The following is a 15,383-nucleotide window of genomic DNA, read 5'->3' on the forward strand; positions in this document are numbered from 1 at the left end:
TTTGCCCAACTCACATCTGTTGACCTGAAAGGGTCCCGCTTTGCTGTGCTTGACCAATATGGAGAGGTTCATGGAACTGTACAAAACCAAGAGCGGCATAGCAGGGCTATAGGCTCATAAAATGCTTCGATGATGATGTAAGTGTTCAACTGCTAAATGTTCTCCTTTGTTTAAGTTTTAGGTTATCCAGTTCAACTGATGAACTCTTTCAAAGAAAGCTGATAAGTAAAGTCTGTCATCATATTTCACAACTGGACACTTAGTGTGTTAACTTTTACAGAATCGGTGTATATTGGTGATAGGTTGGGTATCATATTCTGCTTGAATGTGCTGATCAGCCTGACTCAAATTAAAAGATATCAAAAATATTAAAACAAACAAGACAGGTGTAATTGACCCAGTTATCTCCAATGATAATCATATATTGATGGAATTATTTAGCAAAAAGCTGTGAATTTGTAGCTGTCTACATGCTTCATAAATACTGTTTAAAAAGTTTTATTGTTTTCTTTTTGACTTCTTTGACCAGAGCTCTACACAAAGGAAGAGGACAGAGGACCTCATTTTCTTAAGGAAGATCCCTCACACACTTTCAAGACTGTGAAGGTTAGCATCGTTTCTTTTAGTTAATTCAATAATTACACCACCAGAGTGGATTTAAATCAAACAATCAAGATGTGATTGAAGTGCAGACTTTAGGCTTTAACTCAAAGGGTTAACACCCTACTCCCTGTGGATGCCACAAGATAACATCTATACTCTTTCCTTACCAAATGTATTATTATGAGATCTGTGACACTGGATTTGGTCTGGGTTTCAGAGATACTAACTGGCAAACTAGCATTAATGTTAGTTTCTTGTGTTTACTCATGTCTTCACCAGGGTCTTTGACATTTCGCTGCTGTACTGTTCACTACAGCTTTGCGTTTGATTTCTCACATTGTATATTGTAATGGCTGAGATATTAGGTTATTTAAGGGGTTGCAGTGGCTACTACAGCTGTCGGGGGCAATACTTGGGTGAAATGTCCTGGACCCTGGAAAAGAGATTGTGTAGACTGGGTAAGCAGTTAAAGGTCACTGGCCCAGGGTCATTGGACAGCTGGGTAAAGCTGGATGTTGATATTCAGTGCCAGTTATGCAACCTGTCCAGCCAACCTGCTCTTTTTTCATGCTGATATAAGAGGAAAAAAAATCTGTTACTGATTAAAGAAGCATTGTCTGTGGAGCCACATTCTGATCCTGCAGTTTAGCTTCAGTTTTCACATTTCATGTATTCTCAGTTACATTTGACTCAGAGCACAGCCAATATTTAGCACAGGTAAATTTAAATTTAAATTTTTGTTTGCATTCTGCAAATGAAGACATGCTCTGTTAATTATGAACATGGTCTTTGTTTAAAGCAAGAAATGGATTTGTAACATGGGGGTGCATATCTCATTCTGAAAAAAACTTCAACAACTAATAAGTGTTACCCAAAGTCAATCACCATCATCCAAGGCATCAGTATGGCTCTTCTTTGGAAAGACATGAATTCTAAAGCACAAGGGACATTGTGTATTTTTCTAAGTCAAGTATGGTAAATATTTTTTTGTTCTTTTTGTCTTTGAACCCTTTTATAACCCACAGATATTGAAGACACGTTTACTAAGAGTTGAAAGTTGGCATTGTGATGGTGAAAAAAAAAGGCATCATCGATGTGTTGGTTGTCCTTTATGCGGCAGTAATCCTGTCTAATCTGAGGGATGTCCTGAGTGCCATTTCCATGCTGATGGGTCTTCTTTTTGCCCTCAACATAGACTATCCAAAGGAACTTAAGTACACCTTTGAAGTCATTCAGAAGGTCGTCATGAACATTGGTGGAAAGCAGTGCTCCTCACTTGTGCATGGTCTAAGAAACAGACTCTTGCGGAAAGTCATGCAGACATGTCCTCTGGTTGCTTGACAAATGTTGGCAGCCCTAAGTCAGATTAAAGAAGTGTGAAAGAACTGAGAAACGTGTGGACAAAGAAGTTTTGAATACTCTGGATACTAAAACTCACCTTCTACCCGAATGCTGATCGGATCAGACTCTACCAACATGTTGCTGATACTCAGTCGGCAATGATAATCTCCAGCATCCACTCTCTGCACATGTTTAATGCTGTAATATGTAATGCATAAGGACACTTCAGTTTATGTACCTAACCTGTCATATCACACACATTTCACCTTCATGTGATACATACATGACAGTGGAGAGGAGAGTTGATACCCCATCTGTGATGGAGTGGAGCTCATACATCACCACATGGATGTTTGGCGACAGCTCCTTACTATCCTTCACCCACAGGATGGCGGGCTCCAGTCTGGTATCAGGAATTTCAATGGAACAGTTCAGTTTGGCTTCATGGCCCTCTGACAGCTGAATGGTGCCTACGGTGGGCTTAAAGCGGAGTTTCCTGAGCTCATCTGGACTCAGATACATCCGAGAAACAACTCGAGGTATCACAAGAGGCTCCGAGGTCCCGGAAGGTTGTGCTGTTTACAAAAGGCATGTTAGCTTATGTTAGAATGAATAAATGGTAAAATGGAAATACAGTTTATGCAGTCAGCATTTTTGAAACTTTTCTATGAATTATAACTCACGGGATTTTTAATTTATAGCTATCCTGACGCGCTCTCACTCCCACCGTTCCGTTTATGCCACATTTTGTGACTTAATTAAAAAGCAAAATGCTACAAAAAGAAATCCAAAGAAACCTTCTCGGTTTTCCAGCGACTGATACAAAACTATTTAATCAGATATTTAAATCTGTCCCAGCTGCGGTCCGTCATACTTCTCTCTCTGCAAAGTAGTGGACAGGAGACCCGGACCGAGCTCTGAACTTTATGAGAATGATGTCAGTTCAGCAAAACACAGTCTTTGAAAGAAAATTAACAACTTACCGCTGACAGGAATCCACACAAGTATTGCTATAGTCGTAGAAAACAAAACCACCCAATCGGGTTTTTCTGATTTCTTTGCCATGACCGGTCCCGAGAACTTAAACTGCTTCTTTTCGTCCCACAGCACAGGTCCGCAAGCGTTTTAAATATGACGGGATTGTGCCAAAACGCACAATTCAGCTGCGACAATATCCAACATCACCCAGCAGAGTGGCTTCAGCGTCGCTTGTGTAAATAGTTGCAACACCACGTAGCTGAAGAGGGGGAAAAACGCTTACCAAGTGGGACGTCACAGATGGAATCCCACGAAGGCGGGACTGCGTGTGGAAATACTAGAGACTATAGAACATATAGATGATATATCTTTATGCTGTCTGTGGGAAATACTGAAAGTCAGCCTGAAGTCAGCTGTAAAAGCAGGATTATTACAATCACTCAATAAAACTAGATAATATAGTTAGTATTTATTTTTCTGTTATTTCTTTTCTATTGTTTTCTTAATTTCTATTGAAAAAAGTTGCAAATAATCTATTACCTAATAAGAAAAACTTATATGAAACCTACAGAGGAACACAAGATCTCTTTAATCTTAGAGTTACAAAAATAACAACAAAACAAAAGCTACTACTAAATCAAACTACTCCACCACGTGGTCACTTTTGCTACTGATCTTCCACAAATAGAATAAGAATCCAAGGTCCATTTAGAAGCTGTTGTTGAAATTTCAGTCATGTTCTAGGAACACTGTTCAGTTACTGGAGTTTAGGTGCTTGTTTTTATCACATTACTGTATTTTCTCGTGAACAGTAATGCTGAGAGTCAACATTTTTTCTTTTTGTTATTATTATTGTGTATTTTATTTTCAGTTGTTACATACGTGACAGACATGACTAGGGGAAAGGAAAGGGAGCAAGAAAGACAGGGAGTAGAAAAACAGCGGGGAACATGGCATTTAGTTGTTTAGGAAGGGGGGAAGTTTTAGGAGTGATGTGAGAGATTTTTGACGTTTAGCGAAAATCTTGTGTAGTTAGTGTGTAGTGTAGTCAATAGTTTTGTTGTGTGTGTCAGAACAATGAGGTGACTACTGAATGTTACAGGTGTTACAGGAGTGCTAAATCTCCTGTTGTCAGGCCTGCAGGTATCAGGCTGTTGTTCTCCTTTATCGCATAGTGGCACAAATAATTTGTGTGGCATCAAATTTGATGGAGAACACCTGATTGTTCTGTAAATATTTTAAAATGTTTATTTTAAAAAACAAAACAAAAACCCACCTTGGCTGCATTTTTAGTTAAATAGCACACATTTCAGTTCAGTTCATTTTTATTTCAAACATGTCTTCACAATCATTACAAGATATCATTCCATTATTTGTTTGAAAAGGAGTAGGCAGAAGTATATACTTATCTTTCCCTACCCAAATTTGCAGATTCACAAGTTATGGAAAAACAAACAAACAAACAAAACAAAAAAAGAACTACAACACCGTTACCAGCAACATTACCGTCCTGGGTTAACCCTGTTTGCTTCATTCTTATACTTATTTAAAATTAGGTTTTTATATTTTAATTTAAACTGGTTTATGTTTTTGTAACACACCCAAAGAAAGACTCTAGGTCTGACCAACCGTCTCAGTCGTGGGCAAAAAGATGACAGTCAATAAAGTTCTAAAAGATAATTTGACAAAAAATATCAAAAGATAAAAGATCAAACAGTCCAGTGTTCCATTTATGAATCGTATAAAAACACACAGTCCCAAGGCCAGAGCCAGCTATGCCACACGGCCAGTTGCACTCCACGTGTTGCCTTTAAAAGGGTTAGAAGTTGTCTTTGGAGACCCACCACCCTGCAAGCATATAGCCAGTGGTCACTCTAGCCTCTGCAACTCTGCTGCCTTTAGGCTGTGGCATATAATAAGCCCTGGCCTGCACAGAGAGACAAAACGACACATTCACTATAGAATTCATAGCACAAAACCCATCCATCTCAAACATATCTGATTTCATCACATTACATACCTGCACAGAGAGACAAAACGACACAGCAGTGTTTGTAGTGTGGGCTATAAGTAGACCAGTGTATCAGTGCAATCAAGTACACCTGCCTCTAATTAGTCCAACCCCATTCCAGCCATTGGCTCACCAAAAATGTGACACACACACAAAACCACTCCCAACCCAGTGCAACTTCACACAATAATATGGAGCTGAATTAACACAGGCACATTAGTCTACCATGTTACATTTTTACTTTCTTTTATTTCTTCTGTTAGACTGTTCCATAATTTAACTCCTGCAATTGAGATAGACATAGTTTTTAAAGTTGTTCTAGCACTTTGTATTTTTAAATTCCATTTCCCTCTTAAGTTATACCCACCTTTTCTTTTTATGAACAATTTACATTTCTTACATACATTTCTTTTGGAAGCAATTTATTTCTTACTTTATACATTACAAAAGACTTGAGACTGGTGTGGAGGTTCACCTTCCAGCAGGACAACGACCCTAAACATAAAGCCAGGGCAACAATGGAGTGGTTTAAAACAAAACATATCCATGTGTTAGGATGGCCCAGTCAAAGTCCAGATCTAAATCCAATCGAGAATCTGTGGCAAGATCTGAAAACTGCTGTTCACAAACGCTGTCCATCTAATCTGACTGAGCTGGAGCTGTTTTGCAAAGATGAATGGGCAAGGATTTCAGTCTCTAGATGTGCAAAGCTCGTAGAGACATACCCTAAAAGACTGGCAGCTGTAACTGCAGCAAAAGGTGGTTCTACAAAGTATTGACTCAGGGGGTTGAATAATTACGCATACCCAACTTTTCAGTTATTTATTTGTAAAAAATGTTTGGAATCATGTATGATTTTGGTTCCACTTCTCACGTGTTTGCCACTTTGTATTGGTCTTTCACGTGGAATTCCAATAAAATTGATTCATGTTTGTGGCTGTAATGTGACAAAATGTGGAAAATTTCAAGGGGGCCGAATACTTTTGCAAGCTACTGTAAGCTTCGACTATTAAAGTGAACCATTGTTATACCCTTTTCTACCTTGATTTTCTTTTTAAATTGAATTCATTTCTCATTGTAAAGCTTCACCAAACATTATCAGTGTTAACGGTTACATTTTAACTTTCTCTCTCCTGACCAGTCAGCACTCTCCTCTGGAAACACCTGTGGAGTGGGTTTAAACTCAAGTAGGATTTGAGAGACGATATCATATACTAGATATTACTCAGTTCTTTGTGCAACTTCACAGAATGCAAATTCATAATTGCTCATACTTTCTAATTACACACCAGACCATCTCCAAAAGTGCATCAGCATCATCATGACAGATGTTTGTATCTCCTTCCTCTTTCAGGTACGAGGTTTGACACAGTATTACATACAGTCTAATTCCTGTGTAGGATTACTTATTCTCACATCCTGATTACCTTTTCCGTGGAATACTTGCTTGTGCAGTCAAGATATGGAAAAAGAAGAGAAAAAAAACCTTAAGTAAATGTTTATTTTTTAAAAATTAGATCCATAATTTGCTGGACACAGACACACATGTTGTAGTTTTGTCCCTGTACACCACTACAGTGGATTTAAAATCAAACAATCAAGATAAGATAAGATAAGATAAGATAAGATAACCTTTATTAGTCCCACACGTGGGAAATTTGTTTTGTCACAGCAGGAAGTGGACAGTGCAAAAGTTATGACGCAAAAATTAGAATACAATAAGAATAAATACAGTACACAACTGTACAGAATAGAATAAAATAATATACTATATACAGTAGAATAAAATAGAATAAAAATATACAATAAGATAAAAATAGAATACGAATGCTATATACAACTGAGTAAAAATACAACGATGCCAGAAAAGATTATTGCACTTAGTGTTATTGCACATGTGTGGATGTGTGTGTTTGTTCAGTTAAAGTCTTTGTTGTGGAGTCCGACAGCAGTGGGGAGGAAAGACCTGCGAAATCTCTCCGTCCCACACCGTGGGTGCCGCAGTCTCCCACTGAAGGAGCTGCTCAGTGCTGTCACAGTCTGCTGCATGGGGTGGGAGATGTTGTCCATCAGGGATGACAGCTTAGCCGCCGTTCTCCTGTCACTCACCACCTCCACTGGGTCCAGAGGGCATCCTAGAACAGAGCTGGCCCTTCGGATCACCCTGTTCAGTCTCTTCCTGTCCCCAGCAGAGATGCTGCCACCCCAGCAGACCACGCCATAAAAGATAGCAGAAGCCACAACAGAGTCATAGAAGGTCTTCAGGAGTGGGCCCTCCACTCCAAACGACCTGAGTCTCCGCAGCAGGTACAGCCTGCTCTGCCCTTTCCTGTAGAGGGCGTCTGAGTTATGAGTCCAGTCCAGTCTGTTGTTCAGATGAACACCAAGGTACCTGTAGCTGTCCACAGCCTCAATGTCCATACCCTGGATGTTCAGTGGTTGCAGTGGAGAATGCTTGTGCCTGCGGAAGTCTACCACCAGCTCCTTGGTTTTACTGGCGTTGATCTGGAGGTAGTTCAGCTGGCACCAGTCCACAAAGTCTTGAGTCAGTCCTCTGTACTCCTTGTCGTCCCCATCAGTGATGAGGCCGACTATTGCAGAGTCATCAGAGAACTTCTGCAGGAAGCACTGGGTGGAATTGTGGGAGAAGTCTGCAGTGTAGATGGTGAAGAGGAACGGAGCCAGAACCGTTCCCTGTGGGGCCACCGTACTGCAGACGACCCTGTCCGACACACAGCCCTGAGTCCTCACATACTGATGAGATTCAAGCACAGACTTCCAGTTATTTTTTTATTTTTACAAAAAAAAAAAAAAAATCAGAGGCTCAAAAATAATTGTACAAAGTAACATAAACCTAAATACAAGGGACATTTTAATACTTTAATCATTTACTATTAATGACTGCCTCCCTTGAAATACTCTCCCAGGCCTTTACTGCAGCTGCTTTCAGTTGCTTCTTGTTTGTGGGTCTCTCAGTTTTGTCTTCAGTAACTGAGAAGCTGACTTGACCACTGAAGAATATCCCATTTCTTTGCCTTGAGAAACTCTCTCTGCTTGTGCAGTGTGCTTTGGGTCATTGTCCATCTGTACTGTGAAGCACTGTCTGATTGGCTGTGCAGCATTTGGTTGAATCTGAGCAGAGATCATGGCCCAGCACACTTAACAGTTCATTCTGCTACTTATATCAGCAGATACATCATCAATAATCACCTCTGATCCAGACTCACTGACAGCCATACATTGTTATACAGCGATAAAATTGCCTCCACCATGTTTGACTGATAATGTAACATGATTTAAATCATAAGTCTCCCTCATTTGCACATACATTCATTTGGGTCTCATTTTTAAAATGACAGTGAAAAGCTATAAAATTAAGTTTCAACCATGCATTCAACCTGTGCATTAGTGTGAGTACTTAATTTGTCATTAAATAACAAGGAAATAGGCATCGCTTTGTCATTGAATCACTTGTCAGTCAACTGTCCAATTATTTTTGACCATCTCAAAATGGAGTACTGAAATTTCTGTAATTCTTAATCAGGAAATGCAAAAAAATAAAAAAATAAAAGCCAAAAATTTTCTGGTCAACAACTGTCTTAGTCCAATAAATTATTTATCTAACTGTATATGTATGGCTAGTCTCACTTACATTCTTATGCTTATGAAAGTGGCTCCTTCTGCATACTCATGCAACAATGAATTACATATGAAGTAAACAAGATGATGGAGCAGACTACTTTCAAGAGTAAGTCACAGTATTAGACTATATATGATCAGAGATGGGCAGTAACTCGTTAGTTGTAATGCGTTTCTGTAATACGATTACTTTTTTCAAGTAACGAGCAAAGTAAGGGATTACTATTGCAAAAACGGTAATTAGATTACCGTTACTTTCCCGTAGGAATGCTGCGTTACTAAGACCGTTATTTTAGGCAAACCTCCGCCTACCCCACTCCTGCTTTATAGGTGAAAATAGAGCAACAGGACCGCTAGTCTTTGACTTTATTTATTTTCTGCTGTGTTTTAATGGCATCTATTTGAAAGACTGAGTGTAAACACAAAATAATATTTTATTTTATGTGCTGGAATGTGCAGAAAATAGGTTTAAATGTTAAACAAATTTCTTCCAGTCAGAGAATGTTGCATATAATTAAATTTTTGCTTGATGCATAAAGTTAAAAGATTAAAACTAATAAAACAAGAGTTCAAAAGACACTTTTCCATTTGATTACACTTTGTAAGCTGGATTATGCAGAAAAAGTAGAATTGGGCTGAAAGATCCATCGCTTTATCACCTATTCAGGTTGTAAATCGTGTTTTTAAAAAGTAACTAAGTAACTAAGTAATTAATTACTTTTGAAAATAAGTCATCAGTAAAGTAACGGGATTACTTTTTGGGGGAAGTAATCAGTAATTAGTTACTGATTACTTTTTTCAAGTAACTTGACCAACACTGTATATGATGCTGATATATATAATACAGACATTTACTGTTTGATGCAATTGGAAATTTGTATGCATTTCTTTTCTATTTCCTTTCTGTATGAGCAGCCTTGTTTATACAGCAGCCTATGGTACTCATGAGTTTATAAGCATCCTTTCTGAAAGCTTTAGTGAAGATAGCATAGAGGAAGGGATTGGCACACGAATTGATGGGAAAAAAGAGGACCAACAGAATTTTGGAGTTGGTAACTGTGATGAGGGGAAACTTAAAAGCAGCAGAGATGGCAAAGAAGGAGATGGGTGCCATGCACAGAAAATCCGTGAAGATGAGTACCGCCATGCGCTGTGCGATCCTGGTGTCTGCACTTCTTCTGGGTAAGTCAGGGTTTTTTACAGCCAGGTAGATCAGCACATAGCAAACGCAAACAACGAGGAAGGCGCCCACATTGAGGAGCAGGATAATTATGACAAAAGCCTGAGCCAAAGGAGTCTCTATGTCCATGGGTAAGCACATGCTGACTTTGGTGTAGCTACTGACACCAATCAAGGGCAGTATCCCCATCCCCAGACAGATGAGCCAACCTACTGCCATTATGCCTGCAGCTTGCATAAGAACCAGGTGGCGCTCTACCTGCATAGCATTGGTGATGGTGTGCCAACGCTCCAGGATGATGGTAGAAAGTGTGTAAACTGACAGCTCCCCACCAAAAACTGACAGGAAGCCAGCAGCACTACAACCAGGTCCTGTCTGCCATTCAATGGCGTGCTGACTGTAGCTACCACGAGTACGCAAGTCTACAGTAGCTATCATCAGAAGGTAGACCCCAATGCAAAGGTCTGCAAAAGCCAGGTGGCACATGAGGAAGCGAGGTACTGTCAGCTTGTTCCGGCTGCTGAAGAAGACCAGCAGCACTGTCAGATTACCTGTAATAGCCAATAAATTGATGAACCAAATAGCTACTCTGAGAAAACTGAAACCCGCGATGTCTTCACAGGGGTTGAAAGCATCTGCCTCAGGTGTGCAAACCAGAGTGAGGGTGGTCTGGCAGAGGTCCAGTTCTGGATAGTGGAAATTCACATCTTCATAGCTTTCATCTTCAGCAAGCAGGTCACCTTCCGAGAAGTACGGCACGCCCGTAAGTAGAGATGTGTCTGTTAACCCTCCGATTACAGGCTGAACCCTGCTTTTGAAGGAGATTTAAATGGAAAAAAAAAAGAAGATATTGTTTAAATAAAGAGCTCAGAATGAAGATATCTTAAAATAAGTGAAGTATGGTAAGTAAAGTAAACCAAGGGGCAAATCCATTTCAAACACACTTGTAAGTTGATTTCAATAAGGTGTAAAGTTTATTAGAGTAAAAATAAAAATGAGATTTAGGACAGGTAAATATTGCTGAATCAAATGATTTACCTGCCGGCTGGATCTCTCTCAATACAGGCTGTAGAGCTGTTATTCCACACAGGATTAATTGGTAAGTCTCTGTAGAAAAGCAAGAACATAATAAAAAGTTATGTCACCATTACATGGCATATTTCAGGTGCAGATGTTTGTGAAACCTGTGATATATTGTGTAACGCAATTCAGCATGGCTTAATAAGCAAAGGATTCTGATTTTGATGGACTTAAATTTAGACTACTGCATGGAAATTCAAAGAGTCATGGGGTAGGGTTGAGCTTTGAGCATGCACAGTGTAAGTTACCTGTGAGTGTTCCAGTTCAGCAGTGCACAGCAGTGGCTGTTGTAGGTGAGATGAGCTTCTCGCAGACTCCACAGTCCCTGCAGAGGAGGCAGACTCTTCAAGGTGTAGGCGGACTGAGCAAACAACACTAGAACTGACTCCAGTCCCTGTGATGGCAGCTTTGTGAGAGCTGTGGCAGAAACATCCCTGTGAAAAAAATAACCGACATTAATACAGTGTGACAGAGTTTTTGTGTCCACTGTGCTGTTTTACACTGCCATTGTTCATCAGACTGTTACTGTTTCTCTCTGCTGAGCTGAAGTCCACAGTGTGTTCTTTGAAGATTACATGAAAATTATGAAGGACATAAAAGCAATTCGGGAGAGTAAGACCATGTCCAGACACTGAATACAGCCTGTGTCGAGTCTTAAAGTTTAACTGGTGTGTTTAGTAAGCATCTTCCTCCTTTTGCTTCCCTATTCTTCTTCCCCCATTTCTTCTTTCCTTTCAGCTGCTCGCTTTAGGGGCCAAAACAGAAGATCATCTGCCTCCACCACACCCTTTCTCTAGTACCCTCCTCTGTCACACAAACTCTGCTTAAATGTCCTTCTTCACCATATCCACAAATCTTATTCTTCTTCTCCTGCCTGGGATCTCCATCTTCAGCATCCTTTGTCCAATATATTCACTGTCCCTCCTCTGCACATGTCCAGACTACTTCAGCATTACCTCTCTAACTTTCAGAGTAGCCATCTCCAAACTATACATCATGGTGCCATCACCATCTTCTGAACCTTCCCTTTCACTGTTGCTATCTTTCTGTCACATGTCCCAACCATGCCCTCTCCTGACAACCCACTCCACCATGCCTGCAAGTTCTTCTTCGCCTCTCTTGTGCTCTGTCCTCATGATGAGCCCAATATTTGATGTTTCAAAGATTCTACACCGGATACCCGCCCTGACGCAAACTTCTCATTTGTTGGCTCTAGGCTTGTTGAACACCCTACCCCCCACCCTGGCTGGGTTTCCTTTAGCTTTCCTCAATAAATCAAAATAAACTTAGCACAAAGTGACTTTTAGGAGTATACAAATAAAAACTTACAAGACTCCAGGGCCCGTGCCTCCTGTGAAAGCATCTTTATGGATCACTCTAAGGTTTCGATTATTTTTTAATACCCTAAACATAGCAGAACACAAGGAGCAAAACTTTAATGGTGCAAAAGAAGAATTTTAAACAGAAATTAGACATAATGTGGTAAAATGAAACAAATACAGCTTATCTATCTTTGTTCCGTTGAAGGCATGCTCGTGTATTTTTCTTATGCCATTGTTGTACAGGTTCCTGAAAATGTAAGAAACATTTGCATGTTCAAACTTTCTGGACTGCTATAATACAATTTCAAAATAAGTGAAAGTGTCCTATACATTGCAATACTCACATTGTAACATATTCCTTTGACATTCCAGTGAAAGCGTTTGTGGGTATTTCTAGAAGGAAGATGTTGTCGCATATATCCCTGCAAAAATAGTAATAAGTGTAATAATAAGTTGAAACTGGACTTGCAGTAACACTGAAGATTTCCTTTGTATTAGTCTCTATGAATATAACAAGAAATTTACTCACAAGACGAACTCAGATTCAAGTGAACTGATTGATGTGACATCAGGAAAAACTGCAATACCGGTATTTGAAATACTCCTGTAAATAAAAAGAGCAATGTGTCACTTTCATTTGACAAAGATGAAAAAAAAAGTTTGTTGCAAGTCAGACTGCACTGTAGGAATTTTTAAAAACTGACAAATGAATAAATAAATTTTAAGTTGTCTCACAAGTAGCGAAGTTTGGGGAGGTTGTTAAATGCTCCTCTGCCAATGTGCATGAGACTTCTTGTGTTCTGGATTGAGCTGCAAAGCAGTACAGAGCATACAGTCCATACCGGGGTGCACTACAGTAATCGTGACTTTAATGGACTGGGAGAATCACAGAAAAGACTTACATTTCAGAGAGGCTGAGGAGGTTGTTAAATGCTAATGTCTCAATGGTTTTCAGGGTTACGCTTTGAGTAATCTCTCTGTGTACAGCAGAAAATAAATAGTGAGATTCTTCTTAACATTTACGTCACACTGTCAGACTAATGTGCAGTATAAACACACTGCAACCATTTTTATGAGATTTGCCACAAAAAACAAAGCAGAGACACTGCAATAATTAGTTTATCTGATGCAAAACCCAAATCTTCTTATATTTGGAGCATGAATTTTCATCATATTGTTCCTCACTTAAGCAGTATCACAAGTGAGTCGGAATTTTTCAGCAAAAGAAATGTGATACGTACATCCTCTGGACTCCTTTTAAACCTTCAAAGGAATGGCTGGAAATTGTTTGCAAAGACAGATGATAAAGAAACCTGCGAAAGGAGGCATAAAAAGATTGGGAGGACAGTTTAATGATGTAATAGAGACGTAGTGACATCTTAAAATCATCTGAGGCTCTGTGACAAAAAGGTAAGTGTAGCCATGGCACAGGTTTTGTCATAGCAACTATTTAGTGTTCAATTAGAACGAAATTTTCCTAGGTTTTGTTTACAGCCTGTCTGGACACACTGTTTTGTTTTTTTTAGTTTTGTTTTTTATCTCTAACAGAAATGCACCATTTAGGTTGTTTGAGGCATTCATAATAAGCATAGAGCAAGTTCTCTTCCCACCAGTGAGCAACATTTCCACATCTGCAACATATACATTATTCCCAGCTAACAGAAATGGTCTGTCAATATCATAAACAAATAGAAGTTGTAATTTGGTAGAACAGAAAGTTCCAGGAGCGAGTGTATAGAATTACTGGCAGCATTTGATAGACACACAAAGCTGCCAGCCTTGGTGTTCACAGACGTTAATCACAAGAGGGTCAAGGTGTTGTGTACTCTGTTACTGAAGAGGAGGTCAAGATTACCCACCTTCAAGGCTTTTGACAGTAAACTCAACAAGTGAGCTGTAATGTCCAGAAAAGCATACAAAAAGAGGTGTACTCACAATGTGTGAGAGCAACTTGACATTTGCTTCATCGGTAATTAAGCTGGACACATGCAGGGGACTGTGTTTTTAAAAAAAAGAAAAAAGGGTGTGATGTACTACTTAAATGAAATAAATACAGTCCATGCTTGGAAGCAGACGTTCTTCACTCTCCAGTAGGGATCGATCCAGATTTATCTCTCAATATTATGAAGACTTAGAGTGGTCTGAATGTAAAACATAAAAAGTTCTCACAGGAAGATGCACAAGAAAACAAGAACACAGCTGGCCTTTGTTTTATCTACCAGAAAACGCATGCACACAATACTACTGACAGAGCAGGTGTGTATGTTTGGATGGGGTCTTTTTTGTTCTTGATGTTTTTTAATGAAGCAGACTTTATCATACCACTGATGCTTAAATTAGAAACATACAAAGTGCTTCCATGGCTAAAGTTGAGGATAAAAGAAAACAAGAAAAAGATACTGCCACTTGGTGAAACTAGATGCAGTGTTGGAATAATGTTTGTATGTTAAGACTGATTTGGAATACATTCAGAGTGCAGAGATTGCTTCCAAAAATGTTTTTATGCCAGAGTACTGGTAATGGTTGTTGAATGATCAAAGGTTACACCTGAGACCCCCCCCAAGTGTACAATAAATACTGGAACCAAAATCCGTTTTAAATGGGTGCTCAATATTAAGGCCACTTACAACAGGTTTAAAAATGTGATGAAGCGTGATTTGATCACTGTTAACTCTACAAACAGCACAGCAGAGCTAAACAAGAAAGACGTTTCAGTGCGGATCTTAGCCCCGTGCATAAATACGCGCGGAATAATAATGGCAATTGCTTAATCACACGAATTAGCTGCCTTAAAAAAAAAAAAAAAGATCCACCCTGTAAGCGCATTATTCCACATGTTGCCAACTTACAATCTTCTATCCCTGTGGTCCATCACTGGAGCTGCCCCTTGTGTTATATTGTTGCACCTGATTGCATTGGAGAAACATCGGCAGATCCTCGGGCACACGAAATTCCTGCATCCATGGAACAATGAGAGGAACAGGAGCAGGGATACTGACGGCGATGTCCACATCGTTGGTGCTTTCTGGAAAACTTCGCAGAAGCTGAGATGTCGACTGAATGTCCCTTCATCAACAAGAAGTTGCTTCCCTTTAATCGCGCTTTGAATCTCAATCACCTGACCTCCAGCTTCCTATCAAGTGGCTCTTGTGTCGCAAAGAGATTTTTTATAAGCATCCGAAAAGGAAAGTGACACGTGATCGCAAAGTTGAGCCCTGTAATTTTTTTT

At 39.5% G+C, this 15,383-nt stretch overlaps 2 protein-coding genes across 4 annotated transcripts in view; both read right to left on the minus strand.

Annotated features, from left to right (window-relative positions):
- Positions 1–3,157, minus strand: part of mertka (c-mer proto-oncogene tyrosine kinase a) — a 28,392-nt gene extending 25,235 nt beyond the window's left edge. For both annotated transcript variants that reach the window (XM_085478029.1, XM_085478028.1), the window contains exons 1-3: positions 2,928–3,157; positions 2,228–2,519; positions 2,042–2,142 (exon numbers count right to left, since the gene is read on the minus strand). In XM_085478029.1, the coding sequence (XP_085334155.1) occupies positions 2,042–2,142; positions 2,228–2,519; positions 2,928–3,009 (475 nt within the window). In that variant the 5' untranslated portion in view covers positions 3,010–3,157. The remainder of the gene's footprint in view (positions 1–2,041; positions 2,143–2,227; positions 2,520–2,927) is intronic.
- Positions 3,158–7,471: 4,314 nt separating this feature from the next.
- Positions 7,472–15,299, minus strand: lhcgr (luteinizing hormone/choriogonadotropin receptor). Of its 2 annotated transcripts, none has more exons than XM_085478032.1 (11): positions 15,004–15,299; positions 13,396–13,467; positions 13,057–13,131; positions 12,890–12,964; positions 12,684–12,758; positions 12,499–12,576; positions 12,333–12,401; positions 12,162–12,236; positions 11,081–11,266; positions 10,791–10,859; positions 7,472–10,560 (listed from the first exon to the last, which is right to left on the minus strand). In XM_085478032.1, the coding sequence occupies exons 1-11, from the start codon at positions 15,165–15,167 to the stop codon at positions 9,465–9,467; spliced, it is 2,034 nt and encodes a 677-aa protein (XP_085334158.1). In that variant the 5' UTR covers positions 15,168–15,299; the 3' UTR covers positions 7,472–9,464. The 2 variants fall into 2 exon arrangements, with proteins under 2 accessions (XP_085334158.1, XP_085334157.1); XM_085478031.1 differs by having other exon boundaries at positions 7,472–10,563.
- Positions 15,300–15,383: the final 84 nt, after the last annotated feature.

The sequence above is a fragment of the Copadichromis virginalis genome, linkage group LG13 (genome assembly GCF_057382275.1).
Source record: "Copadichromis virginalis isolate Kocher_CV1m ecotype Utaka linkage group LG13, C_Virginalis_male_GT1.1, whole genome shotgun sequence".
Lineage (NCBI taxonomy): Eukaryota > Metazoa > Chordata > Actinopteri > Cichliformes > Cichlidae > Copadichromis > Copadichromis virginalis.

Excerpts from the sequence above, each read along its gene's own strand:
- lhcgr (XM_085478031.1), bottom strand. The coding sequence starts at position 15,167 with ATGTGGACATCGCCGTCAGTATCCCTGCTCCTGTTCCTCTCATTGTTC. Across the intron at positions 12,577-12,683 it reads CTTGAATCTGAGTTCGTCTT|GGATATATGCGACAACATCT; the intron begins GTGAGTAAATTT and ends CTATTTTTGCAG. Across the intron at positions 10,564-10,790 it reads GAGAGAGATCCAGCCGGCAG|CAGGGTTCAGCCTGTAATCG; the intron begins GTAAATCATTTG and ends CTCCTTCAAAAG.